The sequence below is a fragment of the Impatiens glandulifera genome, chromosome 7, assembly GCF_907164915.1.
Source record: "Impatiens glandulifera chromosome 7, dImpGla2.1, whole genome shotgun sequence".
Taxonomy (NCBI): Eukaryota; Viridiplantae; Streptophyta; class Magnoliopsida; order Ericales; family Balsaminaceae; genus Impatiens; species Impatiens glandulifera.
The window spans coordinates 46447783-46471524 of NC_061868.1; the positions used below are offsets into that span (position 1 = coordinate 46447783).

A 23742-nucleotide genomic window follows, 5' to 3' on the forward strand; every position below is an offset into this window, starting at 1 on the left:
TTTCACATGTCTCTTATCCCTTAATTGGTAACAAATCATCGATCTTAGACCATCTTCAACCTTCACCCCCATTTTCATCTCCAAAATACAGTAAACGTCACATCAAACAGTAATTCATCTCCAACCCAAAACTCATTTCTAAACTCAAAAGAATATTCTCAGAATATTCTTTTTTACACCAACTTTTTAATTTTACTAATATTATCTATATATTTATCAACTTTATAAATTTAACCCCAATCTTTTTTCATTTGTTTCAATTTGAATAGGTGCAGTAAGGTCACGTTCATCCTCAACAATCATATTATGCAAAATTATGCACGTAGTCATTATATCATGCATCACTTCTTTTCTCCAATATCGTACCGGTCCTGCTACAATGGCAAAACGTGATTGAAGAACTCCAAATGCACGCTCAACGTCTTTTCTACATGCTCAAAATCAAGATCAACCAGATTCATTCGCGACGGGTACATTTTCAGGATATTTCAATAATCTTGGAGGAAGTGATGCTAATTTATCAGATTATTAATTATTGTATTATTTATGTTGTAATTTTAATTATTGTAATTTTTATTTTTAAGTATTGTTTTAGTAATTTAAGTGTGTTTTTTAAATTTTATAACATATAACGAATTATTATTATTTTATATTTTTTGAAAATTGTTAATTTTTTTATCAATATTATTTATAATTATAAATTTATAATATAAATAAATAAAACAATTTAATACTTAAATAAATTATAAATAAATACAAAAAGATTATAAATATATATAATTAAATAAATGTTTAATATAAAAGAAAACTTAAAGAAAATTTTAATTAAAATAAAAAAGTATAAGGACCTTTTCACATATTTTGGATAATTGCAGGCATGAACAGTCTTCCGCCATATATGGCGTCTTCTTCCTCTAGATATGCCGGAACTTCATTTTGGCGGAGGATTTGGAGGCCGGTTGGAGGAGAATGGGCTACTGCAAACCCAGTTTACAGTAGGGTTGGAGATGCCCTTAATCACATTTTCGCACGCCTCTTATCCCTCGGCAAACCAACCACCAACCACCAATCACACTTTCACATTTCTTTTACCCATCAACAAAACAACCACTAATTTCAATCGACCATTAATCTTGTGATCTCATGATCCTTTGTTATCAGCTTCTTATCCCTCGACAAACCACATCCTAATTACATTTACACACTTCTTTTATCTCTAAGTAAACCAATCACCAATCTCAATCAACATTTAACATTGTGACCTCATACTTTGGTTAATCAAATATTTGATTCATATTTTTTAACCACTCTCATTTGTTACGACCTCTTATCACTCGATAAATCACATCCCAGTCACACTTGGTTAAAGGTTGTACTAGCATTTTATTTTATTTTAAAATGTTTCAAGTTTATAGGTGGGAGTACACACGATCCAACCTAAGTATTCATTTACTCATATATATATATATATATATATATATATATATATATATATATATATATATATATATATATATATTCAAATTAACCACATCCCTTGACACTGCGAATCAAACAAATTCAAATTAAACATTATATATATATATATATATATATATATATATATATATATATATATATATATATTAGTTAAAAAATTGAATTTATATCGTTAGAAATGTTGCACGTTCATCACATTTTGTGTTAAATATAAAATTTTATTAGTTTAGTTGGTTAAAAGGTTGTACTTGTTTTGGTTAGGTTTCAAATTTGAAATATACTCGATCCGACTCAAATATTAATTTATATATATATATATATATATATATAAATTAATCATAACTCTCAAACCAATTAAATTCAAATTAAGCATTAATTATATATATATATATATATATATATATATATATATATATATATATATATATATATATATATTTATTTATTTATTTATTTATTTCTCCAATAAAAAAAAGTTAATGAAAAAGTGTGTAAGGATTATTTACTCTTTCTGAAATAGTATAAGGGTAAGTATAATCTTTATACCTTCTTTCTTTAATAACCATATGAAGATTTTCGAAAAGAAAGAAAATGCGTATAGCATGCATGCAAGAAGAGCAGAGAGAGTACGAGGAAGAATGCAGGAGGAGGATGATAGATATTACAAAGCAGCAGAGTCCTCCAGATTAAACCTTCCAAAATCTTCTAATCCAATTCAAACAATGGCGGCCACAAACTGATCGAAAATGTCGGTATTATCGATCGATGGACGCTAATTTCCAATCAATAAGACCGCCATCGCCAAAATCCCACGTTTTGAGACCTCATTGTCGACATACCTGATTGATTACCCTTTTTTTGTTGTTGTTGCATGCATTTTCATTTCTCTGAGGATCAAATTAAGAATATGGGTTTCTTTTTGGGTTTGATTCTTGGCATTGCACTAGGCATCTGTTTGATTGTTGGCTTCGCTCGTTGTGAGAGTATCCGATCTAAGAGTCGTTCTGATTTGGTATTCTACCCCCCATTTTTATCTACATTGTGATATTATTATTGATATTGATTTTGTAATTTTATGTTTAAGGCTGCAACTGTGGCTGCATTTGCTAAGTTAACAGTTCAGGATCTGAGGAAGATTCTTCCAGCTGAAAATTACCCTTCATGGGTTGTTTTCTCACACAAACAAAAGGTCATATGTAATCTCTTTTTATGGAAGATACTTCTTGACTTACACAGAGAGACTTTTAGGGTTCTAGATTCTATTGAAAGCTGGATTGAGATTGCAATGACTGCTCTCTGACTTTGTTTATTTTATAATTATTATTATCATTGCAGCTTAATTGGCTTAATGTGCAACTTGAGAAACTTTGGCCATTTATAAATGAGGTAATTCTATATCCATATATGAAGATCTTAGCCTTAATTATGTTCTAGAATTAATTGAGTGAAGCATTGCATTACAGTTTATGAATTGAACTTTTATCACATTGTGGCATAGGCAGCATCGGAGTTAATCCGAAGTTCGGTTGAGCCTATTCTGGAGCAATATAGACCAGTAGTCTTGACTTCTCTAAAGTTCTCAACATTAACTCTTGGAACTGTGGCACCTCAGTTTACAGGTGGGATTGGTTTAATTTCAATTTGATGATCCGGATTATCATTAGAAATGTGAACAGCTGTTCGTTTTAATTTGATTTCCTTCAGGAATAACGATACTTGAAAGTGATGCTAAGGGAATTACAATTGAAGTGGAGATGCAATGGGATGGAAATCCCCAAATTGTTCTTGATATCAAAACAAGACTTGGTGTATCATTGCCCATAGAGGTTTTACATATTACCATTCATTTATCTTCTTTTTCTAACTGTAACAATAATGTTCTCTTTTTAGTGTTGTAATGTTTTATCAAATCCCAAAATTGGTGCTTTTCATGTTGTTCCAAGTGTACTCTATTGATCGATATGAATTGAACTAAATTGTGCCTCATCAACGTGTATCCAGGTCAAGAACATTGCATTCACAGGAGTTTTCAGGTTAATTTTCAGACCACTTGTAGATGAGTTTCCTTGCTTTGGTGCTGTCTGTTATTCCCTGAGGGATAAGGTTAGGTTTCCTCATTTTCTTTAAGACCAACCTCTCACAAGTAGAAAATAATAATCCTAATGACTACACATCATTATGTATGTTCATCCTTTTTCTAATCTTTTATTTTATTTTAAATTATGAACTTTTATTATGTTCATAGAAAAGGATGGATCTTACACTTAAGGTTATTGGTGGGGATATCTCAGCAATTCCGGGAATTTCAGATGCTATCGAGGTTTGAAAAGTCCTATCTTTTGTATCCTTGTCTGAACATTGCATAGGGGTAAACTGTTGTTTTTACCACCTCATTAAGGCTACAATCTCTTCTAAAACATTTGGGGATTAACGTTAGGCAATAATAAAAATGCCACATTTCTTAAGACAATAGAGATTTGAAAGTGTGGACCTCTATCCCCCCACCTACTTTCTGCAAAATGTCATTTTCTTCAGCTCTCTCATATTTTTACTTTTTTTACAGGAGACTATTCGAGATGCTGTGGAAGACTCGATTACCTGGCCAGTTCGAAATATTATAGCCATATTACCTGGGGATTACAGGTATGTGATTTGGAAAACCACAAACATTCAAGCAAAATATATTTGATCTTCTCTGTAAATGGTTCAGTTTTATATAGAGCTTCAAATATTATGATCATATACCTCAGAATTACAGGTACACACAACTTAGAAATTAAGTATCTTTAAACCATATTAGTAAATATGTATCATTTTCTGTATCAACCATTAATTTCACATTACTTGCATTTATTGCTCTGGTTATTGGAAGTTAGTTATTTTTCCTGCCATAAGTTGAAGAAATTAATTATTTGTTGTATGTTCCTTATGATTCAGTGACCTGGAGCTAAAACCTTGTGGAACATTAGAAGTAAAGCTTATACAGGCAAAGGAATTGACAAATAAAGATATAGTAGGAAAGTCTGATCCTTATGCTACCTTATTTATCCGTCCTTTGCGACAGAAAATGCAAACTAGCAAGACAATTGTAAGACAATCCAAATCCTATGTCTTATAATTTTTCAAGTTTCAAGTGTATGAAGAAATGTAAAAAATGATTTATTTCTTCAGAACAACCAATTGAATCCAATCTGGAATGAGCACTTTGAGTTTATAGTGGAGGACTCATTAACACAACACTTGACAGTGAGAGTTTTTGATGATGAAGGCGTTCAAGCTGGTGAGCTCATAGGCTGTGCTCAAATTTCATTGTTTGAACTAGAGCCTGGTAAAGTGAAGGATGTATGGTTAAAGTTAGTCAAAGATTTGGAGATTCAGAGGGATACAAAGTACAGGGGACAGGTAAATGCTTGGCTGCTATAACAAATATCTTGGTAATAATTTTTTTAACTTTAATTTATGTTATTTGTCTCTTCCATTCACCCATCTTCTGACCAACACAACTTACAAATGTGCTAGAAAACCCTGGAATTAAAAACACCTGCAAAAAGTAGAGCATGATTGACATCTTTGCAAGGGTTTATTTACTTGGTGGATAAGGATATTTTAATCTTTTAACGCTTAAATAAAGACATTATAACCTATGATTACTGGACCATTGGAACATTGTGAGTATCATTATAATTGGTGACTCCCTAAAGATAGATGGAAGCATTGTTGGTTGAATCTCGTTAAATGAAATACACTAAGAATCCACTCAAATATATAGTTCACTCTTAGCTTATTTATGTTAGATTGTTTTATATATATGGGTAACCAACAATAGTTTTATTCTTTAATTAATGCAACCATTATAGACTGTTCCATTACTATTTTTTACAAGGTCATGTTTATAATTCAATTGATCTTATGAATCATATCATCCATTTCATAAGAGCACATAAAATAGGACTGAATGTGTACGTATTTGGTTTAAATCCAAAACATTGAATAATTTTGTTTTTTTCACCTGACTGTAGGTACACTTGGAGCTCTTATATTGTCCTATTGGTACTGAAAGTATCTTTGCAAGTCCTTACGATCCTGATTTTCGGTTAACTGCACTAGAGAAGGCCCTTAAAACTGGACTCGATGGAGGAGATACTTCAGATGGTGTAAGAACTAGTGGTTTAAAGAGGAAGGATGTAATAGCTCGAGGTGTTTTATCTGTTACAGTGATATCTGCTGATGACTTGCCATCAGTAGATTTGATGGGGAAATCTGATCCTTTTGTTATTCTAATCACCAAGAAATCTGAGCAAAAGTATAAGACCAGGGTATGTGGATTTTCTTAATTACCTTGCTCACTACTCATCATGCTGAATTTTTTACAATTTTATTGTGTTTTTACATTACAGGTTGTAAATAACAGCTTGAATCCAGTTTGGAACCAAACATTTGACTTTGTCATTGAGGATGCATTACACGATTTACTAACACTAGAAGTATGGGATCATGACATTTTGGGAAAGGTATTCGTTTTCTCCATATGACTGTAGGGTTGTGCTAGCTTATTCCATATAATAAACACTGGTTTCAAAAGAAAAAACAAAATCTAACTAATTATTTTCCAACAATGCATGGTTGAATTTTGATTTCCAATGTCTTTATTTTGAGCTGTTTGATGTTGTTATGTTAGGAGTTTTTTTTTTTGTGGCGATTTAGTTTTGTTGACGGTTATAACTGCCATGTTATATCGCTTTGGAATTTTATTTTTTTCACTAGCCTGAATCTAAAAAAAAAATGTGAATTTTCTTTCCTTCTTTGTGTTTCAGGATAAGATGGGGAAAGTTATTATGACACTAACAAGGGCAATATTGGAAGGAGAATTAACAGACACATTTGCAATAGATGGGACTAAATCTGGGAAGCTAAATTTGCACATCAAGTGGAACCCTAGACCAATATTTCGAGATTCATAGGGTTGTTTGGAATCTATTTAATTCCAACATAATCCAATTTGAAATAAGGTTTGTAATTTATAAGTTTTTTTATTCTACTATTACCCCCAATGATGAAAAATGTAAAAGTATATATAAAAAAGTTTGTTAGAGAGATAAAAGAGAAAAAAGGGGTAAAATAGGAAAGATATATAAAAAATATTAATAATTATGTGTTTCTCCTAAAAGAAACAATTTTTTTATTTGATTAATACTCTTTTTTATTTTGTATGTGGAATGGGCTATGTTTATATATTTAGTAGTATTTGGAAAATTTAGAGTAAGTTATAAATTATTTTCAGATGATGTGAATGAGTTTTGTAATTTTATAAACTTAATATGAACATGTGAGGGATGTTGTTTGTTGCATATCTCAATCATTAATAAAGTTGTACTGTAAAATTAACAAATATATGATTTTCAAGAAATTGTTATATATATATATATATATATATATATATATATATATATATATATATATATAAAATGATGCTTAATTTTTAAAGTGTCCGGATTGCCGGGTCGAGAGCTGTGGTTAATTTTGATACTTGGGTCGGATTGTGGGTTTACCCGTTTTTAAATTTAAAACGGTTAAAAATAAAATAAAAAATGCTAGAGGTATGTTTCGAACTTGCAACCTAACAAAACAAGTACAACTCTTTAACCAACTAGGCTACAAAGACTTTATATTTTAAATTCAACATCAAATTTGATAAACGCGGGACGTTTTAACATTAATATAAGTTCAACTTTTTAACTAACTAATCTATATATATATAATGATGCTTAATTTTTAAAGTGTCCGGATTGCCGGGTCGAGAGCTGTGGTTAATTTGGATACTTGGGTCGGATTGTGGGTTTACCCGTTTTAAAATTTAAAACGGTTAAAAATAAAATTAAAAATACTAGAGGTATGTTTCGAACTTGCAACCTAACAAAACAAGTATAACTCTTTAACCAACTAGGGTACAAAGACTTTATATATTAAATTCAAACACCAAATTTGATAAATACGGGACGTTTTAATATTAATATAAGTTCAACTTTTTAACTAACTAATATATAATAATGTTGAGTAAATGCATACTTGGGTCGGATTATGTGTTGACCCACCCATAAATTTAAAACGGTTAAAAATAAAATTAAAAATGTTATCCGTAATTTTTTTCACGGTTTTTTATATTATTACTCGTGCAAATGCACGGACTAAATGCTAGTATATTATAATACTACTTTTATAAATAAAATTAATCAATTGTTTTGATGTTAAAATTTATTTTAATAAAAGTATTGCCATAATTATGAATGGGATCCCGAACCCAATTTGTATTTTAACATTCGAACATAACGATAACGGGTATTTTTACTTTTATTCTCATTTTCGATTCGTCGGGTATGATATCTGACGGGCACTTTATTATCCGATTAAAAAATTTATTTTAAGATTATAAAGATTAAAAAAAATAAACATAATTATAATAAATCATTTTAAAATTAGTAATATCGAATGTTAAAAATACAAATAAAAATATTACATACAAAAGTTAAAATATTAAATATGAAGAATAATGAGAGAAGTAATATTTTGTTATTAAATTAGAGTTGAAATCAAGATTTATGTATAAAAATATTTTTTTAGAAATACAAAAAGTTTAAAAATTGAATGGAGTGTATTTATGATGATATTTTGAGTGGAATATGAATAAGACTAAGTTAAATAATGTATTTATGATGATATTTGTAATGATGAAGAATATGAAAAGTGACATTAAGTTTTAATGAAAAAAATACTTTTAATACTATTATAGTTGGGTATTGGGTTTTGAATTCGCACCCTCTTCATCTTGTCCTTGTACCCGAGCGAGAACATTCTCCCCTCCCAAAACCCGATTTAAAATACTCGAACTCTACTATCGAGTACCTACGAATATCAGACATAGGATGTGGATGTTCGTAGGTAAATTAAATATTGTTCGTAATTTATAATAAATATTGTTTGTTAAATTAAATATAACAAATTTGTCCAATATTAGGATAATATCAAGAGTAACTCTACAAAAGTCAAATAGTAATCCAACATAAACCAATGTTCTAGTTGGTAATTTTGTTCTAGTTTTGTGATAATATATATTATAAGGTTACATTTAGTTGGAAATTGCTATCTATATTATATATATTTATTTCCATTAAATTATCTTGATTGGTCATAAATCATAACAATAGGCATTGGATGCGGTATATTTGTTTTATATCCAAAAGTAGATAAGATAAAGTTTTTACCAGTTAGAGATTCAATTTAGTTAGAATCAGTAATTATAATGGGCGGTTGAGAATGAAGTTTACCTCTCAAGCGTTGGTTTCGCATCCCAATTTCCTCTCCATCTTCATCATCTGAATCTAAATCTAAATCTGAAAGGAAAACCCCCTGAATTTGATTCTTATTCTCCATTATTAACAGCATATAGAAGAAACAGAGAAGATATTACCCCCAATCTTTACAATGCAGGATGGAATTAGAGATAAAGGCGCTTCCCCTACAGTGAAGCGAAAGAAACCGGCATTGAAGAGATTATCAAGCTGTTTCAGTCCTCGTTTCCATTCCTTCGAGATCTCATCATCATCATCTCCTTCAGGAAGCCCTAAATGGTCACCTTCCTCTTGGTTCCATTCTAAGCCACATGATAATAATAATAATAATAATAATTCGTTAGATCTCAAACAATCCAAAAACCGTCAACTCACACCGCGGATCATCGGACGTAACGGCCGTCGTCATTCCGCCGATTTCAGTTATGATCCGAGAAGTTACGCTCTCAATTTCGATGATGGAAAGTATCCGGAGAGTGATAAATTCGCCGATAGGCTTCCGGCATCGCCACCGCGGCGATCTAATGATATCACTGTTCCTTCGCGTTCTGCATTGACGCCGGCGATATCGCCTGATACTTGGATCTCGTCTGTGAAAAGGAGGAGCGCCGATGGTGTTGATGAAGCGGCGGTTACGGCGAGGACTGTTGTGAATGGACCTCCGCCATTGGCGCTACAAATTTTGGTCTGAAATCTGAATTTTTTGCTATATGCATTTCTTGTTAGAAAAAAAATGCTCATTTGATCCTTTAACTTGTACAAAAGTCTCAAATCACCCCCTTGAGCGTTATATTTGATTCGATTAGCTTATTAATTCAATTGTTTCAAATCATCCATTTTAATTTAATCTTTTTCAATTTGTTATATCATTTGTAATATTTATCTTAGTAGCTTCAGACATTCATCAATTGTTCTATTTAGATTATTGTAACAAGTTATAAATAGAATTTTAAGAAAATTTCAAATAAATAATTTTGAAGGACTTGTAGGGTTGAAAGTTTAATTGAATAATATAGGTCCTTGGTTGACTATTTCAATGTTAGTAAGGAATGTTTAATTAGTTTGTTAACGGTGTGAGAACTAAATTTTGATGATACAAATCTTTGTTATTTATCTTTACTTAAACTACTTAGTTTTCTTGAAAATCTAAGAGATAGGCATCAACTATTTGAGTTGAATTAACCATTTGTTAAGATAAACTTAATTGAAAATATTATTTAATTGAAAAATCGTAATAACACAGACTAAAATAATTTAAATGACAATAGTTGTGTTAAAAATCGAAAATCACAAGATAAATTTTTACTTAAAAATTGTAATAACTATTCCAAATAAGATATTCTAGTCTTACAAAGTTCAAATAAAAAAATTTATAACTAAAAATAATATGACCAAAGATATCAATATCTAATATTTGATTTCAATAATATATACTCATCACTGTAATATGTTAAAAATGACAATTTCAACACTTTTAAACATCAGCTGGTTTGCCCGAGAGGTTAAGGGGGAAGACTTAAGATCTTCTGCACATCAGTGCGCATGGGTTCGAACCCCATAGCCAGCAATTTTATTTTTGGACAATTTCAAAAAAAAAATATTACTGCACAGCAATAGAATAATCTCAGTAGTGCATGAACATATCACAAGAGGGGAATAAAAAAAATTGGTATTTTTTCTGTAATATTCCTCATCCTTACATGAATTCAGATGGAATCACGCGATTTAATCAAACACAAATACAAATAAATTTATTGACATTTTATTGTCTCAATCACTCACTCTTTAGTGCTAGTGGTCGAATTAATTGAAGGAATTGTAGTAACCTGATCTGGATGTGAATGTGAATGCTGCACTTCAAGTCGAAATTCAATGAGAAGTTTAACAGATTTAAACTTCTCACCCTTCTTATCATAAAGTGGTACTGCCCGAATTCCAGGTTTCAGCTCAGATATGGCCAAACATGTCTGCCCACCAAAATCATCCTTCTCCGACCTGTCATGTTCCCGAACCTCAATCCGAAGCAATGCTAGCTCTGGAACCGTAAGAGGGAATGAGAACTCCTCGTTCCAAACAGGAACCCAATCATCCTCAATTATCCTTGTTTTCTTCTTTCCTATATCTGCTGGAACTCCTATTATGTAGAACTGAAACCATACCAAATACAATCAGATATATCCATCTCTTCCATTTTCATAAACAAAACAAATTGTAACTTTGCTAACCTTTGTGTAGAAATCTGGTGGTGAGAATGTATCAAAATGTCTTGGGCTAAAATCTTGACTCCAACCATCCCCCATGTAAGCTTTCACCTGTTTGTTTATACACAATTAATATTCATAATAATAATAGACTGAATTTGTATACATATATGGATAAATGGATTCACTTTACCTTTAAAATCTTTTTTACAGGCTGGGTAACTTTTGGATCAAATACATCGTTATTTGGGTGTTTTGTTAAAAGGAAATCAGGCTTCTTAAGATAACCACACCCTCCATTAGATCTAAACATTCCTTGCATCATAGAAAGAGATTTACCATAACCCTGTTCAAAAATATAACATTAAAACATTGTTGAGACAAAATATTTGGTTTCCAAATTCCAAATAGGATAAATAAAATTTTATTACAAAAAGAGACAAAAGCATGAAACTGACCTGCATATTAAATGCAACCATCTGACCTCCATGCATCCAGGCAGTTATTGGCTTGAAATTGGAGGAGGTTACACGGGTACCCTTGGGGTAAATTCTCAGGAAATTTTTCTGAGTAAACCTAATTAAGGACAATATTTTAAAAACATCAAAAAAAGTTGATTCAGACACACAACCCAGAGAAGGAAGAAAAGTAAATAAAAAAGGATGTTTACCGCACAACATCAGTGCCATAATTCTCTGCTGCTCTTTCAAGGGCTTGTTCACTCAAACTGAGACGCTTGACCTTGTCTACTACAATTTTTAAAGCTTCTCTAAGCCCATTCTTGGGTTTTCCTGCATGAAGTGCAATAAGACGCATGTATTCAGGTGCTCCTGTTTTGCAGCCTTTACTATCACAGTCGTTGATGTCTCCATCATCCTCTTCACTGTCATCCCCGTCATTAACATCTGGTTCAGATGCTGCTTCTTCCTCAACCAACTCCTTTTCTTTTTTGGAAAATGATACATCCAACTCCCTTTCTGCCCCACTACTTTCTTTTACCTTTGGACGTTCAGCTTCGAGAACTTTTGGAGGCCTGGTTGAGATAATAATGCGATGTTTCAAGGCTTCTGGAGAAGGGAACTCTTCCAAACATCCTGACTCTCTGTAATACAATAGCTCGCCAAAAGTTTCTGTAATCATATGTGCAACTTTTTCCTGAAGGTCTGCAGTTAGATGATCCTCCAATGTTATAATCAGTGGATATGGGGATCTAACAAAGGCATACTCTTTAATGGACCTCAGGCATTTGATCAGTGTCACTGGAGAAGTAAGTGTCCTGTTTTCAGATATTTCATCTTGTTAAAACATATTGCCCTAAAATCAAGCTTAAAATCTTACACTAATGATCCATCTTAAAATTCAACTACATTTTATACCAAACAAAAGCAAATCTGTGTCTAAAAAATTTTAGATCATTCAGCCTGTGTCTTACCCAACCTGCTTTTTTCTTACCAAAAAAAGAATTCCTTTTCTTTAATGTCAGTAAGCAACAAGACAAAGCAAAATACAAGAAATTAGGCAATTTCTCATTGGGAGTGTTTCTATCCTCCAAGAGGTTAACAAAAAAAAATCATATGCAATTAAAACATACTGGGCTCATATCATATGTGCAAAATATGTGACAGGTGACCATTAGCAGAATCTATAAACAATCCAAGGATATAGACCATAGAAACTGATTGTACTTCAGAGTCACGTTTCTCAAAAAAGGATCAAATTATGAGACCAAGTAATATATTAAGACTAGAAAATCAGTTATGGAAGAATCTGATGCCACTAAAATTGAGTGGCCAATCGTGGAACAGGGGGTTGTTATCGAAATTCTCAAAGACGTCATTGAGTTTCGCAAAGTGGCGAACCACTTGATTGATATAGTCTTGCTAGAGTTTCTTCTAAAGGGATAACACTAGTGTCTTTGGATATGATGCTTAACACTAAAGTAATAAGTTAACTTGTGGTACATATGCCAAAATTAACTTGTGGGACTTGTCATAAGTTAACTTATATGACTAGCCTAGATTGTAATTTGCAAATTGTAATGAAATGAATTTTCTAGGCAGCACATTCACATAGATCATCAATAAGACAAGGTAGGATTTATAGACATTTATGTAGGATTTAGGAAATTTGGAGCAAGTAAATCACAAAAAAGTGTATATATATTATTGTGAATCCTGAATAAACATTCATTCATACATACCTTCCATGAAGAACATCAATATCATCTTTTGCAGAATTAGGCCATATATCCAATTCTATTACTCTAACTCCCCTTTGTAACGCCTTTATAATCGGCAAATCACTACAGTCGCTACTCAATTGGTTTCCAGTCAAGTAGGAATTATGTCCTGTGTAAATGAAATAATGTTGCAATGGAGCATTCATGTCATGGTGCACCTGAAATTTTTATCAAGAGTGAAAAAAGCAAAATCTCATATAATCATTTACTGTAATAAAGAAAGCATCCATTGACAATAATTCTTGAACTATCTCTTACATTTTTAAACTGTAGAGTTGGTTAATCAAAGAATAGTGACGAAAGGAAACGCTAATTTCAATGAATGAATGAATGAATGAATCAAATTAAAATAATGACATCTATTGATTGCTATCAGCCTATCATGAATGTCCTGATTTAAACTAGTAATTTGTTAAAGTCAAGATGAATTTAATTAAACCTGCGATCTGATAGGTCCGTTTAGATCCTCGAAGAAGAAATAATGAAAGAAATCGTCTAGCGTGAGATTATGGCGAGCAAACTCGGTGAGATGATGTCGTCGATGAAGAATTTCATGAACGATCCGTTCGGCATCGGATACAGTAGAATGCGTTTCTTCTTGACACTCAAGGAGAAAGCGATGGAACTGATCAGCCGACATATGAGAGTCACCGTCAGTATACTTTGCGAAAGCATCCGCGACTTCCGACGGCGGTTGCGCCTCGCTGATCTTGAACTTCCGATTGAAGCATCCGAACATCTTGTAGTTCATGCTCTTGCTCCCGATTTTCCCATCCATTTCTTAATAGATGGATCATGAATTCATGTATGTATGTAGTGTATTTATGTAACGATCTGGACTTCCTTTGAAGCGCGTTGTTGATGACTTTTTCAATTATGGTTGATTTCTGAAATAACCTGCAAATTGTCCATTTCAAATTGGTTGTTGAAAATTGAATCCAGTTGGTATTATGAAAACAATTGTATTGTGTGTGTGTGTCAGTGTGTGAGAGAGATTTATATATATATATATATAGTTTACTTTAATCGGGGAACAAAATAAAGATTAAATCGTTATTAGTTGGGTTAGACACGTGGCGTTTCCTAATTGGATCTTTTTCTTTTATTTTTTTTTCTCCCCCTTCACTTGTAATAGTTTGGTTATTTAAGGATTTTTTAAAATTTTGTTAAAAAAAATGTTTTAAAATAAAATAAAGGTATTTTAGTTATTAATTTAAAAGATATGAAAGTGACAGAATTTGTAAAAGAAATGGATAAAATCTATAAAAAAAAATCACAAAAAAACCCAGATCAAACAAGCTCTTTTGGGTTTCCTTGTCGGTATCTACTTGTTATTATTTTGTATATAGCAACTTTAATAAAGTATAATTAAAATTAAATTTTCTCAAACTATAACATAGTCCAAAACCTTTTGGGTCAATGTACAATAATTCTGATTTTTTTATTGGATCACTAATATAATCTTTAAAATATTTTTACTTTATGTATAGATGTTTGGTAATTAAATATTTTACATGAATTAGATTGAAAAAATTTATAATTAGAATTAATTTTATTAAAAATATTAGATGAGCCACCACGTCTAGATCTGTCTCTATTGGTGACCAAAAACAAATTATTTTATTTATATTAAGTTGTTTAAGTTATTAAATACAGTGAAATCTGAAGTAATCTTATTATATATATATATATATATATATATATATATATATATATATATATATAATGAGTCAAAGTTCAAAAGATAAATATTAATGAAAAAGATAAAAGACCAAAATAGAAGTCTTGAATGAAAGAGATGTGAGCAAAATCACAACAACCAAAGCTAAAGTCTTGAATATTGAGACAGTTTTTTTTTTTTTTTTTTTTTTTTTTTTTTTTTTTTTTTTTTTTTTTTTTTTAAGAAAAACTATTTTCATTATTGGTCCGAAGACGAAGACGCATGAGGATATTTGAGATATAAAAATTTGTTTAAAACGAGGATGGACAAAAATAAGTTTTGTCATTTTTAAAAAAAAAAATAATAGATAAAAAAAAGTATTAAATTTACAAAAATAAAAATTTTATAAATAATGTCACATTTGTTTCATAATTTTTTTATTTATTTTTTTGATGGACGAGCCCTTCATAGATTTGCCCCGGACGAAGATCAAAAAATAAATCTACAATGAAACGTGTAAAATTATCGTTTAACATCAATTATAGCAACAAATAAATTAAAATAACTCAAAAAATATAATGCTTCAAGTTTAAAATTCTCATAAGAACTTTATTTTACTTGAACGGAAACCTTTTTTTAATAGTTTCGTCTTGTTCATGTCCTTTTCTATTTATTATATAATAGTTGTCGTGGAAAATTGAGGCTGCTTATTATTATAGTCATTTGTCTTATTTTTGGAATTGTTTTTTTTAATGAGGAAACATCTGGTTAACTCTTATTTCTAATTGTAATATATATGAATAAATATTAAAATTAAATTATAGTTAATTTAAATATAATTTTTTTCCAAGTGAAATTATGTTTTAATAATATTTATAATTTAAAAGCAGTCGAACATGACCGTATTAGAAAAAAAAAAACTCCCATAAACATTTTTACTAAAAAAAAATAATTTTGTTTTTCTTACTTTCACATGGTCACAAAAATCTCCCGACCAATTTTTTTTTTTTCAAATAAAATTCCTGCAAATGACTTGTTTGATTTTTTTGTTTAAATAATAATTTTTTTTTTATCTTTCTGCACATGTGGCTCATTTCTCATAATTTAAATATAATTATCTTATAAAATGTTCAGAAATCAAATAATTATTTTCAACTAAACTTGGGCTAGACTTGATAGTCATATCCCAGCCCAATTTCCAAATTTAAAAATTCGAGCCCAATTTCCAATTTAAAAATACGAGCCCAATTTCCAATTTAAAAATACGAGCCCATTTCTCTCTCTGTCCTACTTCGATACTTCCTGTTGGTTTCTCTATCTGTAAGGCTTCAAGAGAGATTCAATTATCACTTCAGTTTCTTTAGATCTGAATCATCTGATCTTTGATAGCTCATACCAGCAGCATAATTGACATCGTCTTGCTTCCAATTTTTGTTTTTCCCGTAGATTCAACCATGGATTTCATGAAGGTATTCGATCAGACGGTCCGCGAAATGTAAGATTTGCAGTCGTGGTCCTTATATAATTTCGCTCAACTGATCTCATTTTGATTGGATCTGTGGTTAATTTATGTATCCTGATCGCAGAAAGAGGGAGGTGAACTTGAAAGTTTTGAAGGTTCCCGAGATGGAACAAAAGGTAATGATATCTTGCTATTTGTTCCGAATTATGGTGTTAGTATTGCTAATTGTTGAATAGAATTCTGCAATTTCTCTACCTTTATGGAAAGATATACTTATGCGTTATTTGAAACTCTGTAAGTGGAATACTAACTTCAAAGGAAGTTAGTAGCACATCCGGTATTTTCCATCAATTAATATGCAGCAATTGTTATGCGTGTAAGATGAATTACTTAGGGAACCTTTGATCTGGATGAAAATTGGATTGTCATTATTGATTAATTTGCAGAATATTAGATAATATTGTTCTTTAGTGCTTCAGATAGAGTTTTGAATATTACGTGAATCAGTACTTGTATTATCAATGTGGTGGTTGCAAGGGAATATAACCATATGTGTAATTCAATCTTTATGTGTTTGTTATCTTTGATTTCATTCATTAGTGCCACCTTTTTGAGATCTTTTATTCTTTAACCTTTTTTTAGCATTTAAACACTCACAAACCTTTATTGTGCACGCAATTTTTGACTTGAAAAATGGAATTTGAAGTTAATAAAAGGGGAAAGGGAAAATAGATAAATAAGTATCATATTGTGGAGATAACCATGACATCGCACAATATATTTCCACCTACCAAACATATGCTATATGTTAATAGGTAGTAATCCAAAGTATTAGTTACATGGAACACTTTTTACTTATTCCAATAAGGTGTATTAATACTCTAATTTAATTGAAGTATAAGTAGGCCAATATAGATTTAAACTTTGAATTGATGCATCATTTTACTTATTTATGTTGTTTTGTCTTTTTTACTGAAATATATTTCTTACTTGTAAGAAATTATCACATGCATTTTCTGTGCTGTTTAGCTATTACATGTGAAGGGGTAGGTATAACGATTACCTAGATGCTACAGATCTCTAGCTGACAAAAGTCATTCTAACAGTAACAAGAGCTTCTCGAGATTGGAGGATGTTTATCCATACTCAGCTGTCACAAAAAGATAAATAAAGAATTATTAGATGGAACTGAGGTGGTTGTATTCCTTAAATGAACGAAATGAAAAATATTTCCCAGATCATTCTCTTTCATCCTTTCCTGAGCACAAGCTTCATCTTCTTGTTCCTATATTGCTTGTTATATATTCCTTCTGGTTGAAAATCAGGGATTACGTTCATCAAGTCTGTACAAGACATGAAATTTTGTTGTCTGATTGACGTATTTGTTAGGAGTAAATAGCATATCAGATTTTAAACCTCACGTGTCAGACATTAAGACTCCTATATGTGGATATTTTCTCTGGACTAAAAATCTTGACAGAAATATTTTTATTTCCCTTAGAAATATACTGTGAAATAATTTGTTATGGTATTCCACTTCTCCATTCTTCAACATTTAAGCAGTATTATTACATAATGCACCGATTTTAAGACTGTTTTAACATTAATTCAGGTGTTGGATGCAACTGATGAGCAGCCATGGGGTCCTCATGGTTCTGCATTAGCAGAGATAGCTCAAGGAACCAAAAAATAGTATTCCATTTACTTAGCTTTTCACACTATTTTATTACTCTTTCTTCAGAAGAAGAGATTAATATTTTATGTTGCTAATCTGTTTTTGTTGTGCTGCGTAGCTCAGAATGTCAGATTGTGATGAATGTCCTCTGGACAAGATTAACTGAGACTGGCCGGAACTGGCGTTATGTCTATAAGGTATGTCATAGTTTCCACATCGCATTCAAAAATAATGTATAATGTTGAACCTGTATGGATATTTTTTTAAAAGGTCAACTTTTTATTTAAAAGATCGCAAGACGCGTTCAAACGTTATAAAGGGAAAAAAGCAAAGAAGAAAATAAAAAACAACAACGTAAGAATTTTAAATACCAATAAGATCGGAAAATTCCCATCCCGTACAGCCCCCTTTTCCGGAATGAAGCGAATGCGTGTAACATGAATCATTTGAGACAGCGTACCCAAAACTTTTCCCTTCAAAGACTCTTCTATTTATTTCTTTCCACATCATATGGACTTTTAATAGACATTGCTAGCTTTTCTTTTCATTTTCATAATTTTCTTTACCAGGCATTGACTGTTATAGAGTATCTGGTTTCGCATGGATCAGAACGAGCTGTTGATGATATAATAGAACATACTTATCAAATATCTGTAAGCTTTCGTTTTTGAGTTTAATGCAATACAGTTCTTATATTAGACAAAAAACCCCATACATAACCCTTCACTTAATTCACTTTTCCGACAATTGTAGTCACTCTCAAGCTTTGAATATGTTGAACCTAGCGGGAAGGATATGGGAATCAATGTCAGGAAGAAGGCTGAAAATATTGTAGCTCTTCTGAATGATAAAGACAAAATACAGGAAGTTAGAAATAAAGCTGCTTCAAACCGTGATAAGTATAGCTAACATCTAAATTCACAACAAAACTTACATCTACTCTCATTTTCTCTGGAGACCCTATTTCTATTTTGTATTTGCTAGGTACGTTGGCCTTTCTTCATCAGGCATAACATACAAATCAGGTGCACCCTCATTTGGTAGTAGCAGTTTCGAGAGCAGCAATAAATATGGAGGCTTTGGTAGTACCAACGATGGTGACACATCCAAAGATAAGGAGAAAAATCATTATGGTGAAGACATGGTTGATCGGACTACTTATTCCAAGTCACATAAAGGAGATACAAGAGATAATAAAGGGAGCTTCTCAAAGAGGGGATCTACACGTCAGAGCAGGTTTGTGTTACTAATGTGAATTTATATTCTTGAAATGAGCTTTTAGTTCTTGGATGAAGTTTGCTGAAACTATATTGAAAAAACGCCATTGAGCTTTCCGGTCATAATAACATGGGCTTGTTTCAGTAAAATAACATATTATTTTACAAATAATTAATACCATAATAATGCCAAAATTTTGTTTGTAATCCAAAGCAAACAACTTAAAATGTAGAGGAAATATCATGATGGTAGTGGCTTATTCTCTTGCCAGTAACTGTGCTGCTACTCCAATTCCACTGTTGCTCTATCTACTTCATGTTTTAAATTTCTTGGTAGAGTATGATCCCCTCATTAAGTAACAATGTACTCATGCTTCTCTCACACATGTTGCTCATGCTTTATCCTCAGCGTGGTTGTTCCTTCTTCCTTTAGTCAACTAGAGCTCCTAGATTCAGGTGCTTAGTATCATACGACCTTAACATGCACACCTTATGCTCCTACTTTTCCTTAGTTGTAGAGTAAAACGTATCGATTCCCCCAGATACACTGTTTATATGTCCGTTTTGCAACCGACAAAGAATCTTGTTTTTCAGCAAGGCTCAAGATAGCTCTGCATCTGGTGCATCGAAGCCCGTAGCAGTAAGTGGCATCTCTGATAACTATACCTCAGTTACCTCAAAGAACTCAGCTGCGACATCAAACAACTATGATGATTTTGATGACTTCGATCCGCGAGGAACTGCCTCCCAGAGTAAAATCCTGACTTAAATAGAATTGTTTTTTCCCTTTCTATATAATTAATCAGTCTTGTTTTATATGTTGGATTTGTTATTAGCACATCCTCTTTTTTTATATGATATTTTTTATTCCTTGTGCATGAACTGTTTCTTAGCAATGGTTGGTTCCATATATTAATAGAGGCAATATCATTATGGTCTTCATGGAACAAATTTTCAACTTCCCATTTCAAATGCCGAGAGGCCTTTATTTTGGATACACATTTGAACTGTAATACAATTTGACACAATAAATTTATGCCCGAAGAACCTGTATTTTGTCATTTGTGAATATTATTTGTTTACTTTATGAAGATAACTTTGAGTTTTACTAGATAAGTATTTAAGTTGGTCAATTAGTATACTTGGTTAGCACTGATAGTTCAGAATTTGATCCGATTTGTACCCCTGGTCTATTACAGTTGATGAATACATATGTAATCTGAACTTGTACATTATAGAATAATTATTTGTTGACTTAGAGTGAGTTTCGAGGTTAATTATGAACAGAGGAGGATTAGAGAAGATTTCACAAAGTATAAAAAATGAAACCTATAGAATAGGTTGGATGTACAAAAACAGAGAAAAGAGGACAGAAAAAAATTGTATAAACTTGTTGTGGACAAGTTAAAAGCTTCAGTTAGGGCTTGCGCGAAAACGAAAGTTAGTGCAAAGAGAAAGAAGACTGTTTGTTGTGTAATAGAATAGGGTTTTAAAAAAGAAGGGAAGCTCAAGAAGAAGAGATGAGTAGAAGAGAGAATACAGGTGCCAGTATAGGTATTTATATGCTTCACCCACAATTTTACAAGATTGTCATCTACTCCTATTTACTAATTTGCCACTAATCCTTATTATTTAATATATATCTATAATCAACCATGTGTGCTTTTGAGCCTGAAATATAATACGGCATAGAAGCCCAAAGAACCTTGCCTTTTTTCTCTTCTTATCCATGATGTTTTTCTTCATTTTCTAATTCTAAATTAGTAAAAAAAAAAAGGGATTTTCAGCTCTTATGTTTTTTCTGCAATTGATTGACCTAATGCAAAGGCTGCATTGAAACTTTGAAGTCCGACTCTCTGAGATTGCAATTTTAAACCTGATTCTTTCATGTTTATTAGTAGACTATAAGATGGTCTTTGTTTCTATTCTCATTCTTATATTGCCTTTTTGACAGAACCTGCAACTGGAAACTCTAAACAAGTGGATCTGTTTGGAGAAAGTTTGCTTGGTGACTTAATGGATACTCCTATATCTGTTACTCAAGAATCGCCAACTGTAGTTGCAGAAGAGGTTGATCTGTTTGCTGACGCAACATTTATATCTACGCCACCCCTTCCAGAAGTTGGGGGAAGTTCTCAGAATCGGGTTAGTCCTCTTCCCTCTTTCACAATAAAAGGTGCATGATAAGTTTTGAAATAAACCCACCCAGTAGAGTTCAAGTGGCAAGAGTCTTGAACTAAGAGGTTGAGATCTCAAGTTCAATTATCATTTTATTGGTTCATACCGACTGAAAAAAACTGTTGGCATGTTGGACCAAGAGCTTAACATGCCTTACCAACTTTGTAAAGGATGTTAGCCCGATTGATGGTCTGGTGGACCCAAACCCTAGCGAGGCATAAGGTTATTTACTTTATATATAGCCCTACAGACGGTCCGGTAGACCAAAGCCCTAATGAGGCCTAAGATTTTGCACTAATTGGCAGTAAAAGAGACTTTTAAAAGTCATTTAACAAGAGCCTTACTTTACTATGCCTTATAGGCTACAAGAGAAGATAAGAAAGACAAATAATGTTGAAACCAATATTAACCCAATGACAATTTTTAACTTGTTTGATCTTGGATTATTTGATTATTTCAAAAAGTCCTTAATCACATCATCTATCAAAATTCATCAACAAAAATACCATAATATTATTTTTTTATAAAATTTAAATTTTAAATATAAAAAGACATTTTTGTAATTTAACCCAAATAATCCACTTTCTTTACCAAACATTTTTTTTCAAATAACCCAAGATCAAACAAGCTCTAAGGTAAACGGATATCCCTTACTAATTTTGTTTTACTAATTTGTTTTTCGCATAGTGATGAGATTTAATTTTGATCTCTAAAGATTTGTTTCCTTAAAATATATAGTACATATTTTCAGTTAAGTGAAAAAGTGTGTTCCTTGTGCAGATGCCAGTTGATCTCTTTGCTTCACAATCTGTAACATCTACCAAGATTCCAACTCTCTTTGCCCCACAATCTGTAACATCTACCAAGATTCCAACTCTCTTTGCTCCACAATCTGTAACATCTACCAAGATTCCTCCACCCGCAGCAGATCTTTTCGCTGTTCATGAGGCAGTAGTAGAGCAAAGTGAGAAGAGCAAAGCTAAACCATCATCGGAGGCTACCATATTTGATCCGTTTTCTGCAGTCCCACTAAATAATTTTGATGGCTCTGATCCTTTTGGTCCACTGTCTTCTCATACTGACTCAGTTTCAGTTGAGTCTCGGAAAAATGATGATAACTTGACTGGAAAACCGTCAACTGAGCTTAAGGGTTCGTCAAACAAGGATACTTTCCAAGTAAAATCTGGAATATGGGCCGACTCTCTAAGCCGTGGACTAATTGATCTCAATATATCTGCACGTAAGTTTTCTTTTTATGCCTAAATTACTTATTTTTTGCTGATTATCTTTGGTTTAAGGGTGTGTTTGATAAATAAATATTGAATAAATCAAATGAACATAACTCAATTTTAAGTAATGGGTATGAAGTTGATTTGATCAAATGTGAAACTAAATACGGAAAAGTATTTAAAGACTATTTTACGTTTACCCATTACTGACATGATTTAATTAATATTTGTAGTATTAAAGTTATCTTTTGCATGTACTATGCTACTAGTTAAGTCATGCATAGAGGTAAGCTGTTTAATTTAAGCTGAATCTGAATAATTAAGTTATTGTATGTAACACTTGTCAAATAAACACATAATTTTTCAGATTAAGTAATACGGTGTGTTATCTTTCGAGATTTCTGTTTTTTTTTTGTCTGTCTGTGTGTGTGTTTGTTTGTTAGCAGCTATAGAAAGCTGCAATAAAAATTTTACTAAAAAATAAATAAGTAATTTATTTCTATGATCTATTAACTTGATTGTCTCTTTTTCTGAACACAGCCAAGAAGGTGTCTTTAGCTGATGTAGGTGTGGTGGGGGGATTATCAGACGGTTCAGATGAAACCTCATTTTACATGAGTGGTAGAGCCATTGGTAGTGGATCATCGGGTCCGGGTAAATCAGGATTTACCCCAATGTCAGGGTTAAGTGGAGGAGGAATTGACGACGATAACTTCTTCTCTAGCCTTAGCATTGGTGGTCAACAATATCCACCATATGGCGGCAGCCACATGAAATAGTTACTTTTGATGGGATGGTAAATTTCTTCTATATACTGAAAATCAAATTTACTCAAATTCCATTTTTACAGGACATGTATTATTCTTCTAGGAGTTCTGGATTCGATTACTATTTGTGTGAGTTTGGAGATATGTACTTTTGAGCTCAATGTGTATTCATTTTACAAGTAAACAGAGGCTTTTACGGTTACCCCGATGTTCTAGTTTAACTGGAAAACCGGAGAATTATCGTATAGTGGATGATAAAATATTTTATATATTTGTTGTTGCTATCTAA

The 23742-nt window shown here is 31.8% G+C and overlaps 3 protein-coding genes, 1 long non-coding RNA gene and 1 other non-coding gene across 5 annotated transcripts; 3 read left to right on the top strand and 2 right to left on the bottom strand.

Annotated features, from left to right (window-relative positions):
• The first annotated feature begins 2372 nt into the window (after positions 1 to 2372).
• Positions 2373 to 6504, top strand: LOC124946016 (synaptotagmin-4-like). Its single transcript, XM_047486564.1, has 13 exons — positions 2373 to 2491; positions 2564 to 2668; positions 2815 to 2865; positions 2978 to 3098; positions 3184 to 3305; positions 3481 to 3582; positions 3725 to 3799; positions 4043 to 4122; positions 4417 to 4567; positions 4651 to 4881; positions 5499 to 5795; positions 5877 to 5990; positions 6294 to 6504. The coding sequence occupies exons 1-13, from the start codon at positions 2387 to 2389 to the stop codon at positions 6438 to 6440; spliced, it is 1701 nt and encodes a 566-aa protein (XP_047342520.1). The 5' UTR covers positions 2373 to 2386; the 3' UTR covers positions 6441 to 6504.
• Positions 4422 to 8907, bottom strand: LOC124946017. Its single transcript, XR_007100005.1, has 2 exons — positions 8802 to 8907; positions 4422 to 5020 (listed from the first exon to the last, which is right to left on the bottom strand). It is a non-coding gene; the product is annotated as an uncharacterized LOC124946017 (long non-coding RNA).
• A 1402-nt stretch (positions 8908 to 10309) lies between these two features.
• On the top strand, positions 10310 to 10392 carry TRNAL-UAA. The gene has a single exon. It is a non-coding gene; the product is annotated as a tRNA-Leu (tRNA).
• Positions 10393 to 10443: 51 nt separating this feature from the next.
• LOC124910443 (phosphoinositide phospholipase C 6-like) lies at positions 10444 to 14209 on the bottom strand. The gene is made up of 7 exons (XM_047451087.1): positions 13705 to 14209; positions 13227 to 13423; positions 11697 to 12302; positions 11485 to 11602; positions 11220 to 11372; positions 11051 to 11137; positions 10444 to 10972 (listed from the first exon to the last, which is right to left on the bottom strand). The coding sequence occupies exons 1-7, from the start codon at positions 14041 to 14043 to the stop codon at positions 10604 to 10606; spliced, it is 1869 nt and encodes a 622-aa protein (XP_047307043.1). The 5' UTR covers positions 14044 to 14209; the 3' UTR covers positions 10444 to 10603.
• A 2022-nt stretch (positions 14210 to 16231) lies between these two features.
• On the top strand, positions 16232 to 23742 carry LOC124945610 (clathrin interactor EPSIN 1). Its single transcript, XM_047486071.1, has 11 exons — positions 16232 to 16420; positions 16512 to 16563; positions 18000 to 18079; positions 18181 to 18259; positions 18632 to 18715; positions 18816 to 18961; positions 19047 to 19298; positions 19874 to 20031; positions 21234 to 21424; positions 22238 to 22697; positions 23227 to 23742. The coding sequence occupies exons 1-11, from the start codon at positions 16380 to 16382 to the stop codon at positions 23463 to 23465; spliced, it is 1782 nt and encodes a 593-aa protein (XP_047342027.1). The 5' UTR covers positions 16232 to 16379; the 3' UTR covers positions 23466 to 23742.

Excerpts from the sequence above, each read along its gene's own strand:
- LOC124946016 (XM_047486564.1), top strand. The coding sequence starts at position 2,387 with ATGGGTTTCTTTTTGGGTTTGATTCTTGGCATTGCACTAGGCATCTGT. Across the intron at positions 5,796-5,876 it reads AGCAAAAGTATAAGACCAGG|GTTGTAAATAACAGCTTGAA; the intron begins GTATGTGGATTT and ends TTTACATTACAG. Across the intron at positions 5,991-6,293 it reads ATCATGACATTTTGGGAAAG|GATAAGATGGGGAAAGTTAT; the intron begins GTATTCGTTTTC and ends TTTGTGTTTCAG.
- LOC124910443 (XM_047451087.1), bottom strand. The coding sequence starts at position 14,043 with ATGGATGGGAAAATCGGGAGCAAGAGCATGAACTACAAGATGTTCGGA. Across the intron at positions 12,303-13,226 it reads ATTGATGTTCTTCATGGAAG|GACACTTACTTCTCCAGTGA; the intron begins GTATGTATGAAT and ends ATCTGAAAACAG. Across the intron at positions 11,603-11,696 it reads TATGGCACTGATGTTGTGCG|GTTTACTCAGAAAAATTTCC; the intron begins GTAAACATCCTT and ends GTCCTTAATTAG.
- LOC124945610 (XM_047486071.1), top strand. The coding sequence starts at position 16,380 with ATGGATTTCATGAAGGTATTCGATCAGACGGTCCGCGAAAT. Across the intron at positions 16,421-16,511 it reads GATCAGACGGTCCGCGAAAT|AAAGAGGGAGGTGAACTTGA; the intron begins GTAAGATTTGCA and ends TCCTGATCGCAG. Across the intron at positions 18,716-18,815 it reads AACATACTTATCAAATATCT|TCACTCTCAAGCTTTGAATA; the intron begins GTAAGCTTTCGT and ends CGACAATTGTAG.